A 22,515-nucleotide genomic window follows, 5' to 3' on the forward strand; every position below is an offset into this window, starting at 1 on the left:
GACAACGACGTATCTTACATATGTTTATCAATAGTGTGTGACATACTAGTAGGATATTATGATGTAAAAATATAAACTTATATCTCGAAGAACAAGGATTAAAGATGCAAATGACCTGAATTCATGGGGTACTTTTGGGCCAAACATGAAAAATGACTTTCAACATTTTCTTGAAATAATAGTGAGGTCCAAAGAAATAAATAGTGATGATCCACTTAAATAGTTGGAATTGTTATACTACTCACTAATATTTTTTAAAATTCTAATATATAATCAGTGCCTATATATTATACACTTATTTAATCGATATACATATTTCCCACTATCCCATAACATTGTGGTGCAATTAGTTCTTGTAGAAACTCTAAAGAAACACAAAATTGTTTTAAAAAACTTTCAAATGTTTTTTTTATCAATTCATGAAATGTTTGGAAAAGATATATCATAGACATAATTTATCGAAGTTAATCTAACGCTAAAAATGTATTATAAATGTCAAAATATGGAACTTTGATAAATATATTTTTCTTTATAAAAGTATCACATCAAGACATATTTATGCATATAACCTTTGGCCACTATTGTTTGTATTAATCGCAACATACTTAACATCTATCACTTTATGTTTGAAACTGGATTCAGCTAATAGACAAGGCTTGGATTGCACTTGTTTGTATCCAAGGAGTTATTAGTAGTTCCCTTGTCTAAGTAAACAATCTGTTCATTCTCTAATCATCTTGTTCTAATGTTTTGTGATTTCAGTTCATATTGTTGAATCCTAACCATGCTTTTATACTGAAAATCACATTGATACTCTCGTCCTAATATACTTAACTTCCGAGCTCTGCCGGGGTATGTCATGAGTACTGTTTCTGACTTTGACTATATTAGGTGTTTTGTCTGTTAACCAAAGAAGCATTTAAGTGGCATGTTTGGTCATGTATAGGAACCAACGATCATGACCATGTCTTTCAAAAAATTTGTAACCCAAAAGAACGAAACGGCCTTGTAGGTAGAAAAGATGAACCAAGTGTAGGTAGTAAAGTGCAGATAATAAATATAACTGGTCGAATCACAAGGAACAGAGAATGAACACATTGTTGCTTAGAATGTTACAAAATGGTTCATGCTTACAACAACAAAATGCTTCAAAGCTTTCATCAAAGTTGGTCCGTTATCTCCTCGCATAAACATCTCTTACATGCCACTAGAAAAAAGAAGTTGATTGTAGAATTGGCTTTACTCATTAATCACTTTCGTTACATGAAATTTCTGTCAAAGAAGGTCAAGTTGGACAGTTTGCTGATAAATTAGAGAACGATCCTCTTAGCATCTTGCAAATCAGCTTTCAAATTCAATTTCCAAAATCTAAACTACGCTTTCCAGGAGCAACATCTATAACCACATCGAGAAATACTCACCTCAACGTAGAATTATCCAAACCTAATCTAGGATAAGTAAAACTAAACAGGGATGGCAGTTGAAGACAAGGACAACGTAGACCATGTGGCATAGTGAGGAACTCTTCTGGTGATATCATTATGTGGCATATGTAGTCCCACTAGGTCATGGTGATATCATTATGTGGCATAGTAGGTCTCTTCCTTTTTCTCGTCCCACTTCACAACCTAACTTACATACTTGAACACCTCATCAGCTGTCACTCGGTCTATTGCCTGAGCTTGCCACACAAATAGCTTTCTATGTGTGAGAGAAGCATAGAGGTCTTTAAACATCATTGCGACATAATAATATGATTGTTTTGCTAGTGACTGGTTACTATGGTGAGTCCCGCACTAGACTAGAATCGTTGAATCACTCATAAGAGTCCAATGGTACACGAGCGACCTTCTCCTCAAACAGATCAGACTTATTCAAGATCAATGGAAAAAGGGGTGTCTGACCATTGTTTCAATGAGTTGTTTGATATGTGTCATCTTGTTCTGAAGTAGTGGCCCTCTGTCCTCCGGAGCAAGCCACACAAGATGCTACAATACGAACATCTCAACCCATTTGCATCCACCACTAGTTCCATTGGCATTTAGCTAGTACCTGTCAGGAAGGACACAGAAACATACCTAAATGATGGCAATTGAAGAAAATGATAACTTATTGCACATACAATTTTCAGGAGGATGGCTCCATCAATGTAGTTACAATTGTCAGTCCTAAATCAGAAATTTTTCCACCTGCGATCGTTCTATTATCATATTTCTTCCAATAGATGTTGCATCAAACATTAACTATATTTATCTTTACGGGGAAGGACCTCTTCCATGGATCAATGGTCCCTTTCTGGATCGTTTTAAGTACCAAACTAGCATAATGTTTTCTGCTTTTTGACAAGTTAAACAAGATTTTAGTAATACAACTGCACCTGCCCAGCATAGCTGTGGAATAGAAGAAAATGAGTATATTAATATTGGAAATCAAGGAAGTTCAGACAAGCACTAAAATGACTAAGGAAATTCAATATTAACTAATGCATTTCATTTCACGTGTTACTTGACAATAATCTTCTCACTTTTTCTCTATTTTAGCACTTACGGGAACAATGAACAGGGGAAGAAATCCACACAAGTTGGAAGTTATTGTTGAATAGCTCATCAAACATTCTTTTTGGTTACACATTCAAGGCTTATCTCTTACACTTTTGTCAAAGATTAACCCTTTTCTATCTTAATCCTTACTTGAGGATTGAACTGGTTCAATTCTTACCTTTATTTGAAGAGGTAACCAGTCAAGTCCCCCTCTTTGCAACTTTTTATCATATTCTAACAATTATACCAAAATGATTGTTTACATTTTAAAAAAATGATAATTTTCCTGCAGTACTTAAGATCAGAAATTTGTTGATATAAAGGAAACTTACTCTTGGTTTCCGGTCAATCACCAACGTCTCAAGATCTATAGAAAGCTGTCAAATCCAGGGAAGTCCAACAGTACTATGGCTGTATTAAGTAGTAAAACTTTCCGGCAAGATGGTGGAGACCACCACCCTTTCAACACTAGTATAGACAGGCACTTATAAACCAAATATGTCAAAACAAAGAAATGCAGCATACTTAACAAATGCCATGAAAATTGTGGATACTTTGTAAATGCAACTTGGACTATAAGACCGTCTTTTGTCACATAAGTGTTCTAGGTTGGTTTGAAAATTCAAAGATGACGTTTTCTTTTAATGAGGAAAAAGAAGTGTTTTATTAGAAAAATATTATTGTACTGGTTTAAGAGTCGCCACTTAATTTTTTGAGAAAAATCAAGAAAACCATTTTTTTTTCAAAAGATTAAAACAGAAATCTAATGAAAATATTCAAGGGGGTTCGGGGTTCATATTAACATTTCGAGAAGAGTTCGAAAGCACCCAAAATGTCCGCTAACATGCGATTATCCGATAATTAACTATTTGGCTAATTGTTTTTAAAATAAAAGCAAACTCTGTTTGAAGAGACAACACTTTGACACTTGAAAAATGTTTTTAATGGGAAAGAGAGAGAATATAAGGATATTACTTAAGTACTAGATATTTTAAAGTCAAGTAAAATAAAATAGACTTGTTTTTATTTTTATTTTAAAAGATATAGTTGGTTCATCTTTTGGGGAATTGAATTAGAGAAGAACCTTAAAATTAATTAAACAAATAAAACACAATAACAAATAAACGAGCAAATAAAGGGAAGAAAGATTTGGGCCCAAGTCTGGTTCTGTCCGCCTGGGCCAGTACTTGGGCCTAATTTCTGTTTTGGAACCAAAGGCCTAATATTTAGTACTTGTCCTAGATTAGTTTTGAAATTGACTTTGTTTGGGCCTTTGACCCTATTTCCACCTGTCCTACAAACTAACAAGAATATAATTAAATAGAAGGGGCTTAGGCCCAATAATAGCAAAATACGAAGCTGAAATTTTGAGGCTATTTAGCCCATTTTCAATGCAATATACAGCGTATATGGCTGATGTATATCGCTGTATATCATGCGTATTCAGCCTCTCTTTCTGCTCCGAGACCTGTACACCGACTTTTAGGGACCTGTTCCTTGATAAAATGAGATTTGAACCTCTTTGGCTCAAAAACTAAAATGCATCGGAGAAATGGAAGGGCCCAGTGGACTCACTCGACGGGATTCACATGCAAACACAAAAGATATACATGATAAAAAAAAAGCATAAGATATAGATGACATCAGCAAATTGGATAAACACAAAATTTATTATTCCAAGCTTTAAACCTTACAAGGAAACAAAATATCTCATATGGCATTTAATCACGACAAGAACCCACTTAATGCGAAGTATATCAACCAAAATAATAGTAGACAAAACAAACAACTAAAGATTAAAATCATCAAATTTGAAACCCGGGCATTGATTCGTTAAACACATCTTCACATAATCTAATCAACTTAGGCCATTTGAAGAGCAAAGGGAAAAATAATCACAAGGCAAGGACAAGTAGCACGAGAAAATTTCAATCATCATAGTGAAATTCTTATACAAATTTTAAAATTTGAATGAATTTATAGAGTCCTAAAAAGGAAAAAAAAAATGGGTAAACAACAACTAAAAAAAAAAATAGGGTAGAATAGCATCACTTCTTAAAACTTCCTAAAGGAAAATCAATTGCAACTAAGCACACTTAGGTTTAACAGAAGAATCATAACAAAATAAAGCAATCATGATCACAAAGAGGCAGAAGGAACAAAGTATAATTGGAGTATGAAACTATATAACAGTAACACCTAACACGATAAAGTACTAAGCTAAATAGCAAGTGATTCCATGGTATTTAACAATAGATAAAATAAGATGTCAAAATAAGAATGCGACTACGCCACATATGTTTAACCATATCAGTTGATCTTGAAACTTAAACCTATGTGAATAACGACTTATCATTGAAGACAGACTGTAAACATGAGAAGGCAGATTCGGCATTCAAAAATAAATGAGGAAAACAACAACATAAATTCCAAGAAGATCAAATACAGAATCAACAGCACGAAAAAGCCAAAACGGCAAACACTCAACATTGAAACTAGATCATGAAGCAGCATAAGAAATATAAACACATCATATTCAAGCTACCCAAAACCTCAACGACACACATCAATGAGATCAACCACAGAATAGAGATTTTCAAACATTAACAGAACGAGATAAGAGAAGAGATGAAGAGAAAGCTATCGAGAGAGGAGTGTTACCTTCTTTTGGGCAGCGAACTTGGAACTCGAGCTGTTGGAGACAATTCCACCACCAATAGATGAACTCCGGCGGAAGAGAGAAAGAGAAAGCAAATCCGAAATCTAGACTCCAAGTCCCCGTAGCATCTCTTTTCCTATTATGTATGCATTTCTATGTATGTATATGTTGTGTCTTCGTATGTAAGGTCTCTAATCCTTTCTTTTCTTTGTTCTTATGACCTTATTCTCTCTGTATATTAGTGGACCTCCTATATTTTCCAACTCTATCTCTAATTTTTCTCTAACTCAAAATTTCCAACTCCAAAAGAAAACCTCCCTCTTTACAGTGAATAAAGGGGAATATATAGAAGAAAAACTAGAGTTTCGATTTTTTTGGGTGGAAAGCGGATGAAAAAATCCGGACAGAAAAGGGCCCATCCCCAATTCAAATTTTAAAATTCTTTCACAATTAAGGAGAGACACCTTTTCTTGCAAATTTCTCCCCATTCCGAAAGAGGAAAGGGGAGAAAATGCGTGCCTCTTCCTCTGCTGCTCCGACTGTACGAGTTGGAGAGAGACGGGGAGAAACAAACAAAATTTGCAGTGTACTCTCTCTGTCCCTTGCTGCTCCGTGTATTTTGACGGAAAATCGATGTTGTTTGGAGCCGTTGCTCACGTCGTGAAGTTGGAGTTGTATGTTGGCGTTGGAGGATTTTCTGGGTTGCTTCGTTCTTGCTGGGACGAAGAAGTGGGGCGGGTCGGGATAATTGTTGGTGGGCTGCTGCTGATGATTTGCAGCGTGTTGGAGAAGGGAATTGGTGTTGGGCTTGGGAGCAGTAAAGTGCTGCTAGAAAATTAAAGGAAGAGGGCCCATTACTTGTTTTTAAAGGTTTAAAAAGGGGTAAAAGGAGATAGCTAAAATCGTTAATAAGGTATAGCCACATTGAATTTAATTTGCGACTTCGGCTAAAATCTAAATAAGATGAATTTATCTAATTAGTTAGCAAACTTCTTAATTTTAACGTCATTGATTAATTTAACTAAAACATAATTAAATTAGATGCAAATTAATTAACTCAAAATTACAACTATAACTTAGACCAAACTAAATTAATAAAATATTTAACTTGAAAAATGTGAAATCTTTGGGGATGATTATCAAATATTTATAAAAAAAACATACTAATAATATATATAATTATATAAAGCAAATTTATTATTCAAAAGTTATAAAATTTACAAGGCTATTTTAAAACTTGAAAATAATAACTATAACTTAACTAAAGCGAATTAATAAAACACTTAACTAAAATGTAACGTCTTTGGAGATGATTTTATAAAATATACTAACCACGTAAAAACATATTTATCATCTAAAATGTTGTAGAAATGAATAAAAATCATCAAAACCTCTAAAACATTTTGAATTTTTATAAAACTAATTATTTCAAATCGTTTGAAATTAAGAAGTTCGAAAATTAATTTCTATCGTGGAGGGTCAAAATTGGGTGTCAACAAGTAGAACTTCATTCAACAACATTCAGAGGATGCAAAATGCAGTATATAGACAGAGAGCTATTATCCAACAATGAACTTTAAGAACTTTGGAAAACTACATAATCATAAATCAACCCAAATTTTTAATGTTGTTCTGTCCATTGAAAACTCTTTATTCTCATAGTTCATCCTCGAAGATTCAGTTCAAAAGGTTTTGTTTCAATCTTCTGTTCAACGAGATAACTCCGTTTAACAATACCACAAGGGTTCAGTTGACAATGTCATAAAACCAGATTCCACAACAATGAATTTTTATATGCAAACTGAGGAAACTCATACCTTTAGTCATTTATGCAGAAAAGTGCAAGTGTAAATTCTTAACAGTAGCAAGTTGAGTAGAAAAATGTATCCATAAATCAACATTTTTAGGATAACACTTCTCATACCTGAAATTCTGGTTTTTCTGGTAATCAAGAGCACCATTTTGATTTTCACTACTGGGGAAGGTGAAATCGAGTGATAGTGGAATAAACATCCAAAGAAACCACCGTCGCTTAGACATTTACGGGTATATTCTGCAACTAAACTAGCTAATGTTGGACGGATGTGCAACTAGACCAATTGAAAGAGAAACTAGACTACTCCATAATTTGAAGAGTAAAATCTTCAACATTAGTAAGTTTAGTAGCAAAATGCACCCATATGTCAACATCTTAACTCATTTGCATCCATCATCAATTCCATTGGCATTTCCTCTGATTAGCTAGTACCTGTCAGGGAGGGCATAAAAACATATACCTAAATGATGGCAAGTGAAGAAAATCATAACCTATTGCACATATAATTTCAAGAGGCTGGCTCCATCAATGTAGCTAGTCTGTTTCACCTTAGACGTGTACATAGGTAATGTATGTTTTGTATTTAATTTTATGAATATAACTGGCCGAGCACCAAGACAATGCTGGTGGAGCCCCAGAAGAAAATGATTGCCAAAAAAGGGTAAGAATTAAGCAGATTCGATCCTCAATGAGATAAGCCTCTAATGTGTAAGTAAGAAGTGTATCTCCGTATAGGAGGACTCCTAATTGCAATGTGAAACATAACTAGCTTAAGTACCCGTACAGACTTGCTCAACAGTTATATACAAAGCACCTAATATAATCATTTCTTTCTTTGCTGTCAACTCTTATTTCTCACAAGGCTATCACATGCTTCTTCTTTTTTCCCGTTCTTTTTCTTTTTTGGAACAAGTATGGTATCTCCTATCCTGGACAAACGATAAAGTGTGATTTGACGAGAGTATTACTAGGGTAGGTGAATCCGCCTGAATAGTATATCTGATTTAAATATAGTTGATTGAATCAAAATAAACCTCAACTTCACATACATTAAATGCCTTAGCATACTTCTATTGAGTTTGAAGGTTCTGGCAATGGACATTGATTTGGTCAATCAATGCCAAGAGGCTCCGCCAGGCATTCAACACGCACTGACCAAGGTAGCTCTAGCTATATTATTTTATATAATAGTATTTAACACAGTATTGAATATAAAAAAAGAAATATATTTGACAATGCAATAATGCAAACATGTATAACATGTCAAAAAATGCTCCTACAATCTTACAGTTATAAGAGAGTGTCATCAACTGTAAAATAGAATGTAAGAACTAAATAAAATTTCAAATATAAAATCAGTGTAATTAAATAGTTTTTTTTTTTTTTTTTGATAACCGAGAAATCCGTCTGTGACCCGCCCTTTGGACCAATCACAGCCTTCTAAACTCGGTGGATAATGGGCCCGCCCCTCTACCCTTCTCCACTTAAATACCGGGCTTCGCTTTGCATGGTGTGGGGATTGAACCTGTGACCTAAGCCACAAATCCTCCACCTTTTGCCACTTGAGCTAGGCCTTGGGGGCAGATGCCAATTGATTTTTTGAGCTCTATCTTTAAAAAAAAAGAAATTTATTTTTGAGCTCAGTACATAATATGTGATTTGAGGCATAGTTGTTATTGTGGTACTGCACAATATTGGATGTAGCTAATCTCTTGGTGTAATAACATGCACTTATTGCTGAATATCAATAAAACTACCTTTACCTGTCAAAAGAACACAAAAGTATTGTTTTATTAACCTAGAAGATTTGAATGTTTAATGTAGAGGTCTGCAAAGAAAGTAGACACCTTGCATAAATCCCTCTCGCCACTATGTACCATTTTTCTGGAGTAGGGAGTGGGTGGTATGAGGTCACTTTTATGTACATTCAGGTGTAGGGAAATTGTTTACAGTCTTTAGATGATACTGCGTTTTATCCTTTTCCACTTTAAAGTCTCTTAAACAACTTCATTAAAAAAATTTGTCTTGCATGCAGCACCAGACACTAGTAAGGAACTAAATCCCGATGTACCTTCATTAACTCTTGATCCAAGTCAGTTTCATGGTACCATGCGGCATGCAAAGGGTGAGGGTGACTCTGATTGCTGGTCTTCGCCAAGTGGTAATAGTTTCCTCAATAGAAAAGGTGTCTTATCTTTTTTAATCGACCAAAAAGAAAAAAAAGTACCAAATAAAATGAAACAGAGGGAGCATATTTGACTGATTCCGTAACAAAGTTAAAAATCCCAACACAAAAATATATCACAGCTTAGGATCATATCACACCAAATTTAGAGGCTACATGCCAAGAATTAGTCAACCCCAAAAGTCAAATATCTCAAAAGCCAAAGCACATTATGAGAAGAGCCCAAAAGCCCCAAAAGAAAATGACGGCAAAATAAAAGAAGACTAGTCAAGTAAACGAAGAGCAATCTAACAGAAGCAAAACACTCGTGTCATAATCAAATTAATGTGCAGAAATTCTGCCCTTTCTTTTGTTTGTGTTAATAACATAGGCCAACTAAAACAAGCCCTTGAACATGTAATGATTCTTGAAAAACTGTTTTCGAGGATTTCAAATCTTAAACTTCGATAGTAAGGAAACATGACCAGGACAGCAATATGAACATAAATCACACAACATAAGCAATCCTTCTTAAATAATGATCAGAGAAATACAATGCTGCTCAGAAATGAAGAACTGCTAACAACCCAAACAAGGGAAATAAATTGAGAGAACATAAAAAGTCCTCTAGAAGTCTTGCATAAAACAGAATAATAAGCACAAGCTGCTGCAGATTTAGAAAAGAGAAACCACCAACCTCAAGACTAAAGAGTAAATTCTGAAATCCTTGCAAGGCAGCTTTCAAATGATATTCCAGCATTTGAATTACGTATTACTTGGAGCAATTTCTTGTGAACATATTGAGAATTCCCACATCAATGGACAAGCACTAATGTAAAATGGTGCAAACCTAATCTAGGATGAGTAAAACTACACACAGCTGTGTTGGAGACTAGCGTAAAAAAGCATAATTGTGTTAGAATTGTGTTAGGATTAGGAGTATGTATTGCATTAGGAGTGTAAGTGTTATTATGTATTACTAATAAGAGTTAACTTACAAAGTAGTATTCAAGTAGAACTCTTCTATATTGTAACCTGCCAACAGCCTATATAATGAGGTATTGTGCAGTAGTTTTACATACGAAATATATCAATAATATTAAGCTCTTCTTTTTCTTTCTGTACTGTGTTTTCTACAGCTGGCAGTTGCAGACTAGGACAAAAGAGACCAGTAAGGAACAAATAATATCGTATTGATGAAAGCCTCAATGCTCGCGTACTAAGAAGAACTTTTTTGACTACTTTCCTTCATCAAAGCCAGAAGCAAAGGGCAAAAACTCCACAACTAGTAACTAAGGGGTTGAAGGGAATACCTAAAGATCCAACAAACAAAGAAAAAATCTTTATACAAATACGAGTGATAGCATAGTATAGTTCGATACACAAGGACAGTTGTATGTGGCTGGTCATTAGATGTCACCGCTTCAAACAGATGTACAATATGTGAGATAGAATGTCAGCCTTTGTAAGAAACAAAATGCGGGTGGAACCCGACTCTTTATTTAATGTGGATGTTGTGAAGCAGTCGCAAAACATTCTTGGCCCTATGAACCTATTATTGAAGAAATTAAAGAGTTGATTCATAACTCTATTCTTAGGGCATTGGAACAGTAAGAGGTAATGCAATCAAATCCCCTCTTTGTAACCTTTTAGCATTATCTGTGAAATATGCCACTAAGGTGATGATTAATTGAGTTTTATGATTTCTTTCCTAGTGTACTTGAGATCAGAAATATGCTGATATATCCTCTTCTTCTTCAACTAATAGTAGTTTGACATTGATAACATAAAGTAACAAAAATAAAGGTACAAAAGAAACTTACTATTGGTCTGTGATAGCACTGGTCAACCACCAATGTCTCGAGATCCGGTGAATTTGGGAAAATCACTTATTTAGTCTTCCGGTGTCGTGATTTTTTTTTGCATTTTCACTTTTGATAAAGCTGAGCTCTGTTGTTTATAAAATGAATTAATTTTAATCTTATGGTTAATTATAAATCTATAACCAAGAATAATGAAAATCGATGCATCAACAGACAAACCAACTTTTGCTATAGTTTTCTACTTGGTCTTTCTCAAAAAAAAATTGATGCAAGGGAAACCCGCAGCCGCTACCCTTTGGGTGCGCACAAGGTAGAACCCCGCTCCTACTCAATAGCTAGCAAATCACATAGGAGAGGTAACCCGCACTAGGCAATCCCGGTGCGACGAGCTCGACCCAGAAGGCAAACCCCCTTGCTTTCGAAAGCAAGGGGATTCGAACTTGAGACCTTCAACATGGAAGTCCCAAGCCCAAACCACTGGGTCACCCCGAAGGGTCTGGTCTTTCTCAATTTTTATTTTTTATATCAAGAATATTAAATTGTATAGAATTAATTGGTTATAATTCACAAAGAACATTCCAAATCTACAACCTGGAATAGCCTAAGTTGCTAGGACTCGGGTGCTGGATACGGCTGCGGATCTAAAGGTAGGATCCTTCATGATCTAATTTTTAAGATTCGGAGATATGGATCCATGTATGGATACGGGTGTCGGGGTTCACCTAAAAATAGAGTTATAAAGCCTAAATTATGAGATATTATTTTGGAGAATTTGAGGAGAATCTTGGAAGGAGAATAAATGAAAGGGAGTGACATAGAAATTTCTATATAAAAGGTATTCCATATGCTTCAATCTTACCTTAGCTTTAGTATTGATTACAGAAATCATTAAAACTGTCCAAACTTTCCCCATTGATTTTGGTCAAAGTACCCAAAATTGGTTGACTGAATCAGACATGATCCCACACCCACACACATTTCGTGTCGACACGGGTGCGACACCAAAAGTGAAGAGTCCAAGCAACTAACGGAATAGCTATGCTTTCACTTGTCTTTCACAAAATCGTTATCTTGTAATAGAATTCAAATAAGGAAAGGATCTATACAAGGATCTATACAAGATGATTCATAATAGGACTTTCTGATAGTTCAGATAAAGCAATGATTTGATGCAAAAAATGTACATATCTGAAACAGATAATGTTTGTCCTATTTAGCTAGCTTAATAAATGAAGAAACCCTAAAGGTCATGTGTGGAATAGAATGAAATAAATAAGTTTTATAATTAATTGTAATTACAATTTTCTCTAACATTCTTTTTGAGCGGAATTCTCTAATATTGAATGCACGTACAAAGAAAGGTAAAAGAAAATGGATAAAATATTATGTGTTGAAGTTTCGTGCCTTTATATAGTTTAGATAGATAGATTGTGCATTTAGAAATTGGAGTTCATTTTCTTCCATTTTACAGTAATTTGGTTTTACTTGCCGTATTTCTCATTTCACTTTCATTCAGCATGATTTCTATTATAACGCACCAAAGGGTGTGGCCTACTGGTCAAGGAAATGGTTGAAAACCTGAGGTCTCAGGTTCAAAACTCAGTGGAGACAAAAAACACTAGATGATTCTTCCAATTGTCCTAGGCTCCTAGCGTGGGTGGACAGAGTTACCTGGTTACCTGTTGTTGGTGCAAGGTGGGAGGTGGTAGGTATTCCGTGGAATTAGTCGAGGTGCGCGAAAGCTGACCTGGACACCACGATCATCAAAAAATATGATTTGTATTATGGTAAAAGCTATAAATTAAATCAATTTTGAGTGCACAAAGAACAACCTGCAGCTTGTGGATTTAGCTCTCAGTGAGAAACTTGCAATTAAATAGGCTGGAGAAAACTCATAAAGAAGAAGGTATTTCTAAGCTACTTCAAACAATGAGGGATAGTTAGTACTAGAAATTCAGAGAGAAGGATAGACAGGAAGACTCTTTCATACCGTCCTTGTTATGTGACGAGGATGAGGTACAAAGTAATATAAGAGTAGTTCGGTCATCGATATCAATACATATCTATTTGAATAGATTTACTTACAATGCATATTTACAATCTCATAAAAGGTATTGTTCACATACACCGAGAGAAAAATATTATGATCACAAACCCCTCCATGCAGTGGAGGAACTAGGTGAAGGGAAGGTGAAAAACTATACTCATAAGTAGGATAAAGTTGAACATATTTGGTTACATATAAGTTGTTGAATCCCTTTGACATAAGGAAAATTTCTAGTGTAGTGGTAAAGGGGGTTCGAAAATCACTTCAAGTCACTGGTTCAAATCCAAACTATCAAATTCTGGTATTTGTTCCGTATATAAGTTTCTAGTGAAAGGCTTTTAATGCAAACTAAATCGAAAGCTAATGAAAGACCAGAGAACTTGGTCCTCTAAGCCCTCAATTCATTTTGAAATCACTTCACTCCGGGTTACCGCACAATCCATTTCAAGCATCATAATGGTAACACTATTAAATAATCCAGACGAAGCGGAGCAACCACTCCGAGTCTGTTTTCTCCATTTAATTACTTTATCCCCTTTATCAAAATGGTAAAAAACTATTACTTATTATAGCACTGATTTAGTGCAATATATGAGAAGCACATAATGTAGGTATGTTTTTTTATCAAAAGTGTATTTTCAAAGTTCATATAAGCTTGTAAAATACTGGTCAGTAACAAATTGGGGAGGAACATCAGAATTAGAAATTGATAGAAAAGCAAGGATATGGGCTCATGTAAGTAGGAAACAAAAAATATCTATTCTAGTTCTATTTGACAATAGCAAAGAGAAGGAAAGGAGTTGAAAGTCAGTTGACTGTAAGAAGAGAGCATAGTTTGTATTCTCAAATGATATCAGAGGGATTTGCACACAATCCTATGAATTTACTCTTTCTTACTAATTGCAGTGCAGGATCTCATATGTTTGTGTTAATAACATAAGCTAACAGAAACAAAACATTGGACACATAATGAATCTAGAAATACAATTTTTTTTGCAAAATGACCAGGATTCAGCAATATGAATATATATCACAAAGCATTTGGAACAAGAGATCACACATGAACATGATGATTGGATAATAAACACATTGTTAAGTACTTAGACATGAAGAAATACTAAAAACTCCTTGGATACTGATTACTGACAAGTAGAACCCTAACCTTGTCTATAGCTACAAACCAATTTCAAACATAAAAGTAACAACTGTTAAGCATGTTGTGATTGATCCAAAAGTAGAGGTGGCAAAGATCTTTGATTGGAAAAGATAACTGAAGCATGCGAAGAGGATCTTGGAAAGCTCAAGAGCTCCTGTTCAATTCTAATCTGATCGAGACGCACATCAATCTCTTTGCATCTGGCAGCTATGTCGAACTTTTCTAGCATGATTGCATTCTCAAGCAAATATTTAACCAATGGAAGAACAAACTTATTTACACTTAATGGTCCAACCAAGTTAATGAACTTGATAGTCTTCAGATGTAGCAATGGGCAGTTAAATTTATGTGTCTCAAACGTCCTGATTTGCCTTTCCTTATCCTTAAAAGAATACGCATATAAATACTGCACGAAAGAATTCGCAAACATTAACCAGTTATTCTCCTCAGATGGACGTAAAAGCCAATGAATTGATAGTTAGATAAAATAAAAAGGTGATGAATTATTTTTCAGATTCAAGAAACAAGTCAAGTGCTTAGCAAAAGTTACAAAGTGGTATAAGCAAACAAAAAAAGAAAAATGTTTCAACGCTTTATTGAAGCTGGTCCTTTATCTCTTTGCGTGAAGGTGAGTACTATTCCTTGTGAAACTTCTTTTTCTCAAAAAAAAGGTCATTATAGAAGTGGATTACTCATAGAATCAACTTTGACAGTGACAAATCTCTGATAAAGAGCTGGCAGTTGCAGACTAGGACAAAAGAGACCAGTAAGGAACAAATAATATCGTATTGATGAAAGCCTCAATGCTCGCGTACTAAGAAGAACTTTTTTGACTACTTTCCTTCATCAAAGCCAGAAGCAAAGGGCAAAAACTCCACAACTAGTAACTAAGGGGTTGAAGGGAATACCTAAAGATCCAACAAACAAAGAAAAAATCTTTATACAAATACGAGTGATAGCATAGTATAGTTCGATACACAAGGACAGTTGTATGTGGCTGGTCATTAGATGTCACCGCTTCAAACAGATGTACAATATGTGAGATAGAATGTCAGCCTTTGTAAGAAACAAAATGCGGGTGGAACCCGACTCTTTATTTAATGTGGATGTTGTGAAGCAGTCGCAAAACATTCTTGGCCCTATGAACCTATTATTGAAGAAATTAAAGAGTTGATTCATAACTCTATTCTTAGGGCATTGGAACAGTAAGAGGTAATGCAATCAAATCCCCTCTTTGTAACCTTTTAGCATTATCTGTGAAATATGCCACTAAGGTGATGATTAATTGAGTTTTATGATTTCTTTCCTAGTGTACTTGAGATCAGAAATATGCTGATATATCCTCTTCTTCTTCAACTAATAGTAGTTTGACATTGATAACATAAAGTAACAAAAATAAAGGTACAAAAGAAACTTACTATTGGTCTGTGATAGCACTGGTCAACCACCAATGTCTCGAGATCCGGTGAATTTGGGAAAATCACTTATTTAGTCTTCCGGTGTCGTGATTTTTTTTTGCATTTTCACTTTTGATAAAGCTGAGCTCTGTTGTTTATAAAATGAATTAATTTTAATCTTATGGTTAATTATAAATCTATAACCAAGAATAATGAAAATCGATGCATCAACAGACAAACCAACTTTTGCTATAGTTTTCTACTTGGTCTTTCTCAAAAAAAAATTGATGCAAGGGAAACCCGCAGCCGCTACCCTTTGGGTGCGCACAAGGTAGAACCCCGCTCCTACTCAATAGCTAGCAAATCACATAGGAGAGGTAACCCGCACTAGGCAATCCCGGTGCGACGAGCTCGACCCAGAAGGCAAACCCCCTTGCTTTCGAAAGCAAGGGGATTCGAACTTGAGACCTTCAACATGGAAGTCCCAAGCCCAAACCACTGGGTCACCCCGAAGGGTCTGGTCTTTCTCAATTTTTATTTTTTATATCAAGAATATTAAATTGTATAGAATTAATTGGTTATAATTCACAAAGAACATTCCAAATCTACAACCTGGAATAGCCTAAGTTGCTAGGACTCGGGTGCTGGATACGGCTGCGGATCTAAAGGTAGGATCCTTCATGATCTAATTTTTAAGATTCGGAGATATGGATCCATGTATGGATACGGGTGTCGGGGTTCACCTAAAAATAGAGTTATAAAGCCTAAATTATGAGATATTATTTTGGAGAATTTGAGGAGAATCTTGGAAGGAGAATAAATGAAAGGGAGTGACATAGAAATTTCTATATAAAAGGTATTCCATATGCTTCAATCTTACCTTAGCTTTAGTATTGATTACAGAAATCATTAAAACTGTCCAAACTTTCCCCATTGATTTTGGTCAAAGTACCCAAAATTGGTTGACTGAATCAGACATGATCCCACACCCACACACATTTCGTGTCGACACGGGTGCGACACCAAAAGTGAAGAGTCCAAGCAACTAACGGAATAGCTATGCTTTCACTTGTCTTTCACAAAATCGTTATCTTGTAATAGAATTCAAATAAGGAAAGGATCTATACAAGGATCTATACAAGATGATTCATAATAGGACTTTCTGATAGTTCAGATAAAGCAATGATTTGATGCAAAAAATGTACATATCTGAAACAGATAATGTTTGTCCTATTTAGCTAGCTTAATAAATGAAGAAACCCTAAAGGTCATGTGTGGAATAGAATGAAATAAATAAGTTTTATAATTAATTGTAATTACAATTTTCTCTAACATTCTTTTTGAGCGGAATTCTCTAATATTGAATGCACGTACAAAGAAAGGTAAAAGAAAATGGATAAAATATTATGTGTTGAAGTTTCGTGCCTTTATATAGTTTAGATAGATAGATTGTGCATTTAGAAATTGGAGTTCATTTTCTTCCATTTTACAGTAATTTGGTTTTACTTGCCGTATTTCTCATTTCACTTTCATTCAGCATGATTTCTATTATAACGCACCAAAGGGTGTGGCCTACTGGTCAAGGAAATGGTTGAAAACCTGAGGTCTCAGGTTCAAAACTCAGTGGAGACAAAAAACACTAGATGATTCTTCCAATTGTCCTAGGCTCCTAGCGTGGGTGGACAGAGTTACCTGGTTACCTGTTGTTGGTGCAAGGTGGGAGGTGGTAGGTATTCCGTGGAATTAGTCGAGGTGCGCGAAAGCTGACCTGGACACCACGATCATCAAAAAATATGATTTGTATTATGGTAAAAGCTATAAATTAAATCAATTTTGAGTGCACAAAGAACAACCTGCAGCTTGTGGATTTAGCTCTCAGTGAGAAACTTGCAATTAAATAGGCTGGAGAAAACTCATAAAGAAGAAGGTATTTCTAAGCTACTTCAAACAATGAGGGATAGTTAGTACTAGAAATTCAGAGAGAAGGATAGACAGGAAGACTCTTTCATACCGTCCTTGTTATGTGACGAGGATGAGGTACAAAGTAATATAAGAGTAGTTCGGTCATCGATATCAATACATATCTATTTGAATAGATTTACTTACAATGCATATTTACAATCTCATAAAAGGTATTGTTCACATACACCGAGAGAAAAATATTATGATCACAAACCCCTCCATGCAGTGGAGGAACTAGGTGAAGGGAAGGTGAAAAACTATACTCATAAGTAGGATAAAGTTGAACATATTTGGTTACATATAAGTTGTTGAATCCCTTTGACATAAGGAAAATTTCTAGTGTAGTGGTAAAGGGGGTTCGAAAATCACTTCAAGTCACTGGTTCAAATCCAAACTATCAAATTCTGGTATTTGTTCCGTATATAAGTTTCTAGTGAAAGGCTTTTAATGCAAACTAAATCGAAAGCTAATGAAAGACCAGAGAACTTGGTCCTCTAAGCCCTCAATTCATTTTGAAATCACTTCACTCCGGGTTACCGCACAATCCATTTCAAGCATCATAATGGTAACACTATTAAATAATCCAGACGAAGCGGAGCAACCACTCCGAGTCTGTTTTCTCCATTTAATTACTTTATCCCCTTTATCAAAATGGTAAAAAACTATTACTTATTATAGCACTGATTTAGTGCAATATATGAGAAGCACATAATGTAGGTATGTTTTTTTATCAAAAGTGTATTTTCAAAGTTCATATAAGCTTGTAAAATACTGGTCAGTAACAAATTGGGGAGGAACATCAGAATTAGAAATTGATAGAAAAGCAAGGATATGGGCTCATGTAAGTAGGAAACAAAAAATATCTATTCTAGTTCTATTTGACAATAGCAAAGAGAAGGAAAGGAGTTGAAAGTCAGTTGACTGTAAGAAGAGAGCATAGTTTGTATTCTCAAATGATATCAGAGGGATTTGCACACAATCCTATGAATTTACTCTTTCTTACTAATTGCAGTGCAGGATCTCATATGTTTGTGTTAATAACATAAGCTAACAGAAACAAAACATTGGACACATAATGAATCTAGAAATACAATTTTTTTTGCAAAATGACCAGGATTCAGCAATATGAATATATATCACAAAGCATTTGGAACAAGAGATCACACATGAACATGATGATTGGATAATAAACACATTGTTAAGTACTTAGACATGAAGAAATACTAAAAACTCCTTGGATACTGATTACTGACAAGTAGAACCCTAACCTTGTCTATAGCTACAAACCAATTTCAAACATAAAAGTAACAACTGTTAAGCATGTTGTGATTGATCCAAAAGTAGAGGTGGCAAAGATCTTTGATTGGAAAAGATAACTGAAGCATGCGAAGAGGATCTTGGAAAGCTCAAGAGCTCCTGTTCAATTCTAATCTGATCGAGACGCACATCAATCTCTTTGCATCTGGCAGCTATGTCGAACTTTTCTAGCATGATTGCATTCTCAAGCAAATATTTAACCAATGGAAGAACAAACTTATTTACACTTAATGGTCCAACCAAGTTAATGAACTTGATAGTCTTCAGATGTAGCAATGGGCAGTTAAATTTATGTGTCTCAAACGTCCTGATTTGCCTTTCCTTATCCTTAAAAGAATACGCATATAAATACTGCACGAAAGAATTCGCAAACATTAACCAGTTATTCTCCTCAGATGGACGTAAAAGCCAATGAATTGATAGTTAGATAAAATAAAAAGGTGATGAATTATTTTTCAGATTCAAGAAACAAGTCAAGTGCTTAGCAAAAGTTACAAAGTGGTATAAGCAAACAAAAAAAGAAAAATGTTTCAACGCTTTATTGAAGCTGGTCCTTTATCTCTTTGCGTGAAGGTGAGTACTATTCCTTGTGAAACTTCTTTTTCTCAAAAAAAAGGTCATTATAGAAGTGGATTACTCATAGAATCAACTTTGACAGTGACAAATCTCTGATAAAGAAACTTGAGGTGAACTATTTTCTTGAGGAATATCAGTGTTTTGGGAAGCAAGAAGCGGAAAAGAGTGACGAGGGCTCGCTTCACAGAAGCGTGAAGCGAGGCGATGCGCAAAAATACTCCTCAGATCTTTCTGTGAGCTCATATGCTACTTGAAAAACTCCTCAGTTTTTATCGTTTTTAGTTCTTATGGGAACAATGAACTGGGAGCAAGTATCCACAAGTTAGAAGCTATTGTTGTAAAGTTCATCAAGTAATTTGGCTAGTTATGTTTCACAGTGTATATAGGAGCCCACCTCCTATACAGAAACCCGCTTTTTGCTTACTCATTAGAGGCTTATCTCCCACACTTTTCTCAAAGATTGAACCTTCTCTATCTTCTCTTTACTTGAGGATTGAACCAGTTCATTTGTTACCTTTTCTAAAAGAGGTGAGGCAGCGAAATTTACAAGCAAGGCGGTTTAAATTTTAGGAAAACATATGATCTTTGTCTTTACCTAAGATCAAAATATGTGATATATATTGTCGTCTTCTTCCATTAATAGTTGTTTCTTATTCCATTTCAAGAAAAATAAAATAATTGTTTGATATTGATAATATGAAGTAACAGAATTGAAGGCGTAAAGAAAACTTACTCCTCGATCTTGATGGTGCCAGTCAATGATCAATGTCTCAATATTTGATGAATTCTGTATAAAGCTGCAAATTCCTGGGAGGTCCAACTCTTCATAGTTTGTGTGAAGTTTTAAGAATTTTGAGCTCGATGGTTGATACTGGAAGCCTTCCAATGCCAGTGTGGACATACACTTGTAAACCAAATAGATAACCGGATTATGTCAAAACAAAGAAATGTGACATACTTAACAAATGACATGCGAATTGTTAAACAGTGTTCAAGGTTGGTTTCGAGATCCAAAAATGGATATTAAACACTTTGAAAACCCCATTCACATGACTAAAAGATTATGATCAATGTAAATGAATCCAAATTTTACATGTTGTTATGTCCCTTGCAAATTATTTATTCTAAATGTTCTTCATCGAATTTTTTGTCCAAAAGGTCCTGTCTCGATCACTGCCTAATTAGATTGGCATAAGAATGTAAGTATTTACTAGGTACATACCAAATCGGTTATGGACTTATGGTAATAAACAAATGAATTTAATAGCACATAAGAAATTCCAAATCGAGAAAAAATATATTCTGAATTCTATATAATGAAGAGTATAAATAAACCTTAATGCACCAGTGACTCAATTCCAGATTCTTGACATGGGCAACGCTGTGAAGAAGTTCCTTCAAACAACTAATCTCATTCTTCTCCGATCTGTCTGCCTCTCCAAAATCAAACTGAAAATCTATGCGAAAGAATGCAGTGACAAGTGCAGCCACATTTTTCAAGCGTATCCCACTGGAATACCCCAAAAGTTCCAAATTTTGAATATGCGGAGCTAATATTTCAAGCCAAACATCACATTCACTAGTTTCATAGCTGTTTATGGTCAACTTTTTCAACTTCACATTGCTGATTTCGAGACGATCAAATCCCCAAATGAAGTCCAATAGCAAGCACTCTAAGTTAGGACAACCCGACAATATTTTTCCCATGACACGCTCGGTCAATTTCACATATCCAACTGAAAGAGAAACTAGATTACTCCAGTTCACATTAACGGAAGGTTCCAATTTCAACTTACAGTACTGTAAATTCAAATTCCTCATCGATGAATTCTTAAACGCAAATTGAGGTAACTTGTATCCAGATAAACACTCAAGAGTAAAATCTTCAACATTAGCTTTCTTAGTCGCAAAATAAACCCACAAATCGATATCTTTATCGAACCTCTCCGGAACAGAAAAATTGACAACCACATTAAATTTTCTGATTTTCTGACCAGACCCCCAATATAGAAGCTCTCTATGGGTGGAATTCACGAAATCGAGAATCTCCAATTCCCCACTCTCAGGGAGACCTAAATAAGTATCCTCAGGGAAGCTAAAATCCAGTGATATTGGAACAGACCTCCAAAGAAACCGCCATCGCTTAGATAATACACTACTTCTCACAACATCTTTACCGTCCGGCAACATAGAAAGAATGTGAATTAGAATTGGCTCAGACAAATCACTGAGTCGATCTACCATCGCCATGATTTTTTTCGCCATTGAAGAAATGAAGAACTGATTTGGGGGTTAGGTATTTGGGATCATGATGAAGTGATTGAAATGAGAACTTAATTGGGTTTTATAGGGAAGTAGGTGGGTCGGGTCGGGTCGGGTTTGCGCGTCAAATTTAATTCGGGATAATTACATAACGTAGATCATTTAAATGGATAACACGTGTATTATTTGACTAATTGAGTTTGTTAGTAAAGAGATTGATAATATATGTATATAATCTGATTATTTGAGTTTGTTAGTAAAGAGATTGACAATATATGTGTATAATATGGTTATTTGAGTTGTAAGCAAAGAGATTTAAAACACGTGTATTTTTTTTTATTTGTATAGTTTGTTAGGGAAAAGATTGATAACTTGTGTATTTGTGTTGTTGGTGAAGAGATTGATAATATATGTGTTTTGATTTGTTAGTGAAGAGATTGATAAGGCGTATATTGTCTGATTATTTGAGCTGTTAGTGAATAGATTTATAGCACATGTATTTTCTGATTATTTAAGTTGTTAGTGAAGAGATTGATATAACATCTGTATTTTTTTAATTATTTGACTTGTTAGTGAAGATTTAACACGTGTATTTTCTGATTATTTAATTTGTTAGTGAAGATTGATAACATCTGTATTTTTTTATTATTTGACTTGTTAGTGAAGAGATTGATAACACATGTATTTTTCTAATTAGTTGAGTTGTTAGTGAAGAAATTGATAACACGTGTATTTTCTGATTATTTGAGTTGTTAACAAAGAGATTGATAACACATGTAATTTTATTATTATTTGA

General features: G+C 34.8%; 1 protein-coding gene and 1 long non-coding RNA gene across 4 annotated transcripts; both read right to left on the minus strand.

The window, feature by feature from the left end:
* Nucleotides 1-1,070: 1,070 nt before the first annotated feature.
* Nucleotides 1,071-11,323, minus strand: LOC102581692 (uncharacterized). Of its 2 annotated transcripts, none has more exons than XR_001475263.1 (2): nt 11,003-11,323; nt 1,071-2,052 (listed from the first exon to the last, which is right to left on the minus strand). It is a non-coding gene; the product is annotated as an uncharacterized lncRNA (long non-coding RNA). The 2 variants fall into 2 exon arrangements; XR_368408.2 differs by lacking the exon at nt 11,003-11,323 and adding an exon at nt 2,873-3,547.
* A 3,621-nt stretch (nt 11,324-14,944) lies between these two features.
* Nucleotides 14,945-21,785, minus strand: LOC102581920 (F-box/LRR-repeat protein 25-like). 2 transcript variants are annotated; one of them, XM_006361195.2, is made up of 3 exons: nt 20,793-21,785; nt 20,191-20,361; nt 14,945-15,750 (listed from the first exon to the last, which is right to left on the minus strand). In XM_006361195.2, exons 1-3 carry the CDS (start codon nt 21,720-21,722, stop codon nt 15,694-15,696), a joined length of 1,158 nt encoding a protein of 385 aa, XP_006361257.1. In that variant the 5' UTR covers nt 21,723-21,785; the 3' UTR covers nt 14,945-15,693. The 2 variants fall into 2 exon arrangements, with proteins under 2 accessions (XP_006361257.1, XP_006361256.1); XM_006361194.2 differs by lacking the exon at nt 14,945-15,750 and adding an exon at nt 18,643-19,232 and having other exon boundaries at nt 20,793-21,784.
* Between the last annotated feature and the right edge of the window lie 730 nt (nt 21,786-22,515).

Source organism: Solanum tuberosum, unplaced genomic scaffold (genome assembly GCF_000226075.1).
Source record: "Solanum tuberosum cultivar DM 1-3 516 R44 unplaced genomic scaffold, SolTub_3.0 scf00341, whole genome shotgun sequence".
Lineage (NCBI taxonomy): Eukaryota > Viridiplantae > Streptophyta > Magnoliopsida > Solanales > Solanaceae > Solanum > Solanum tuberosum.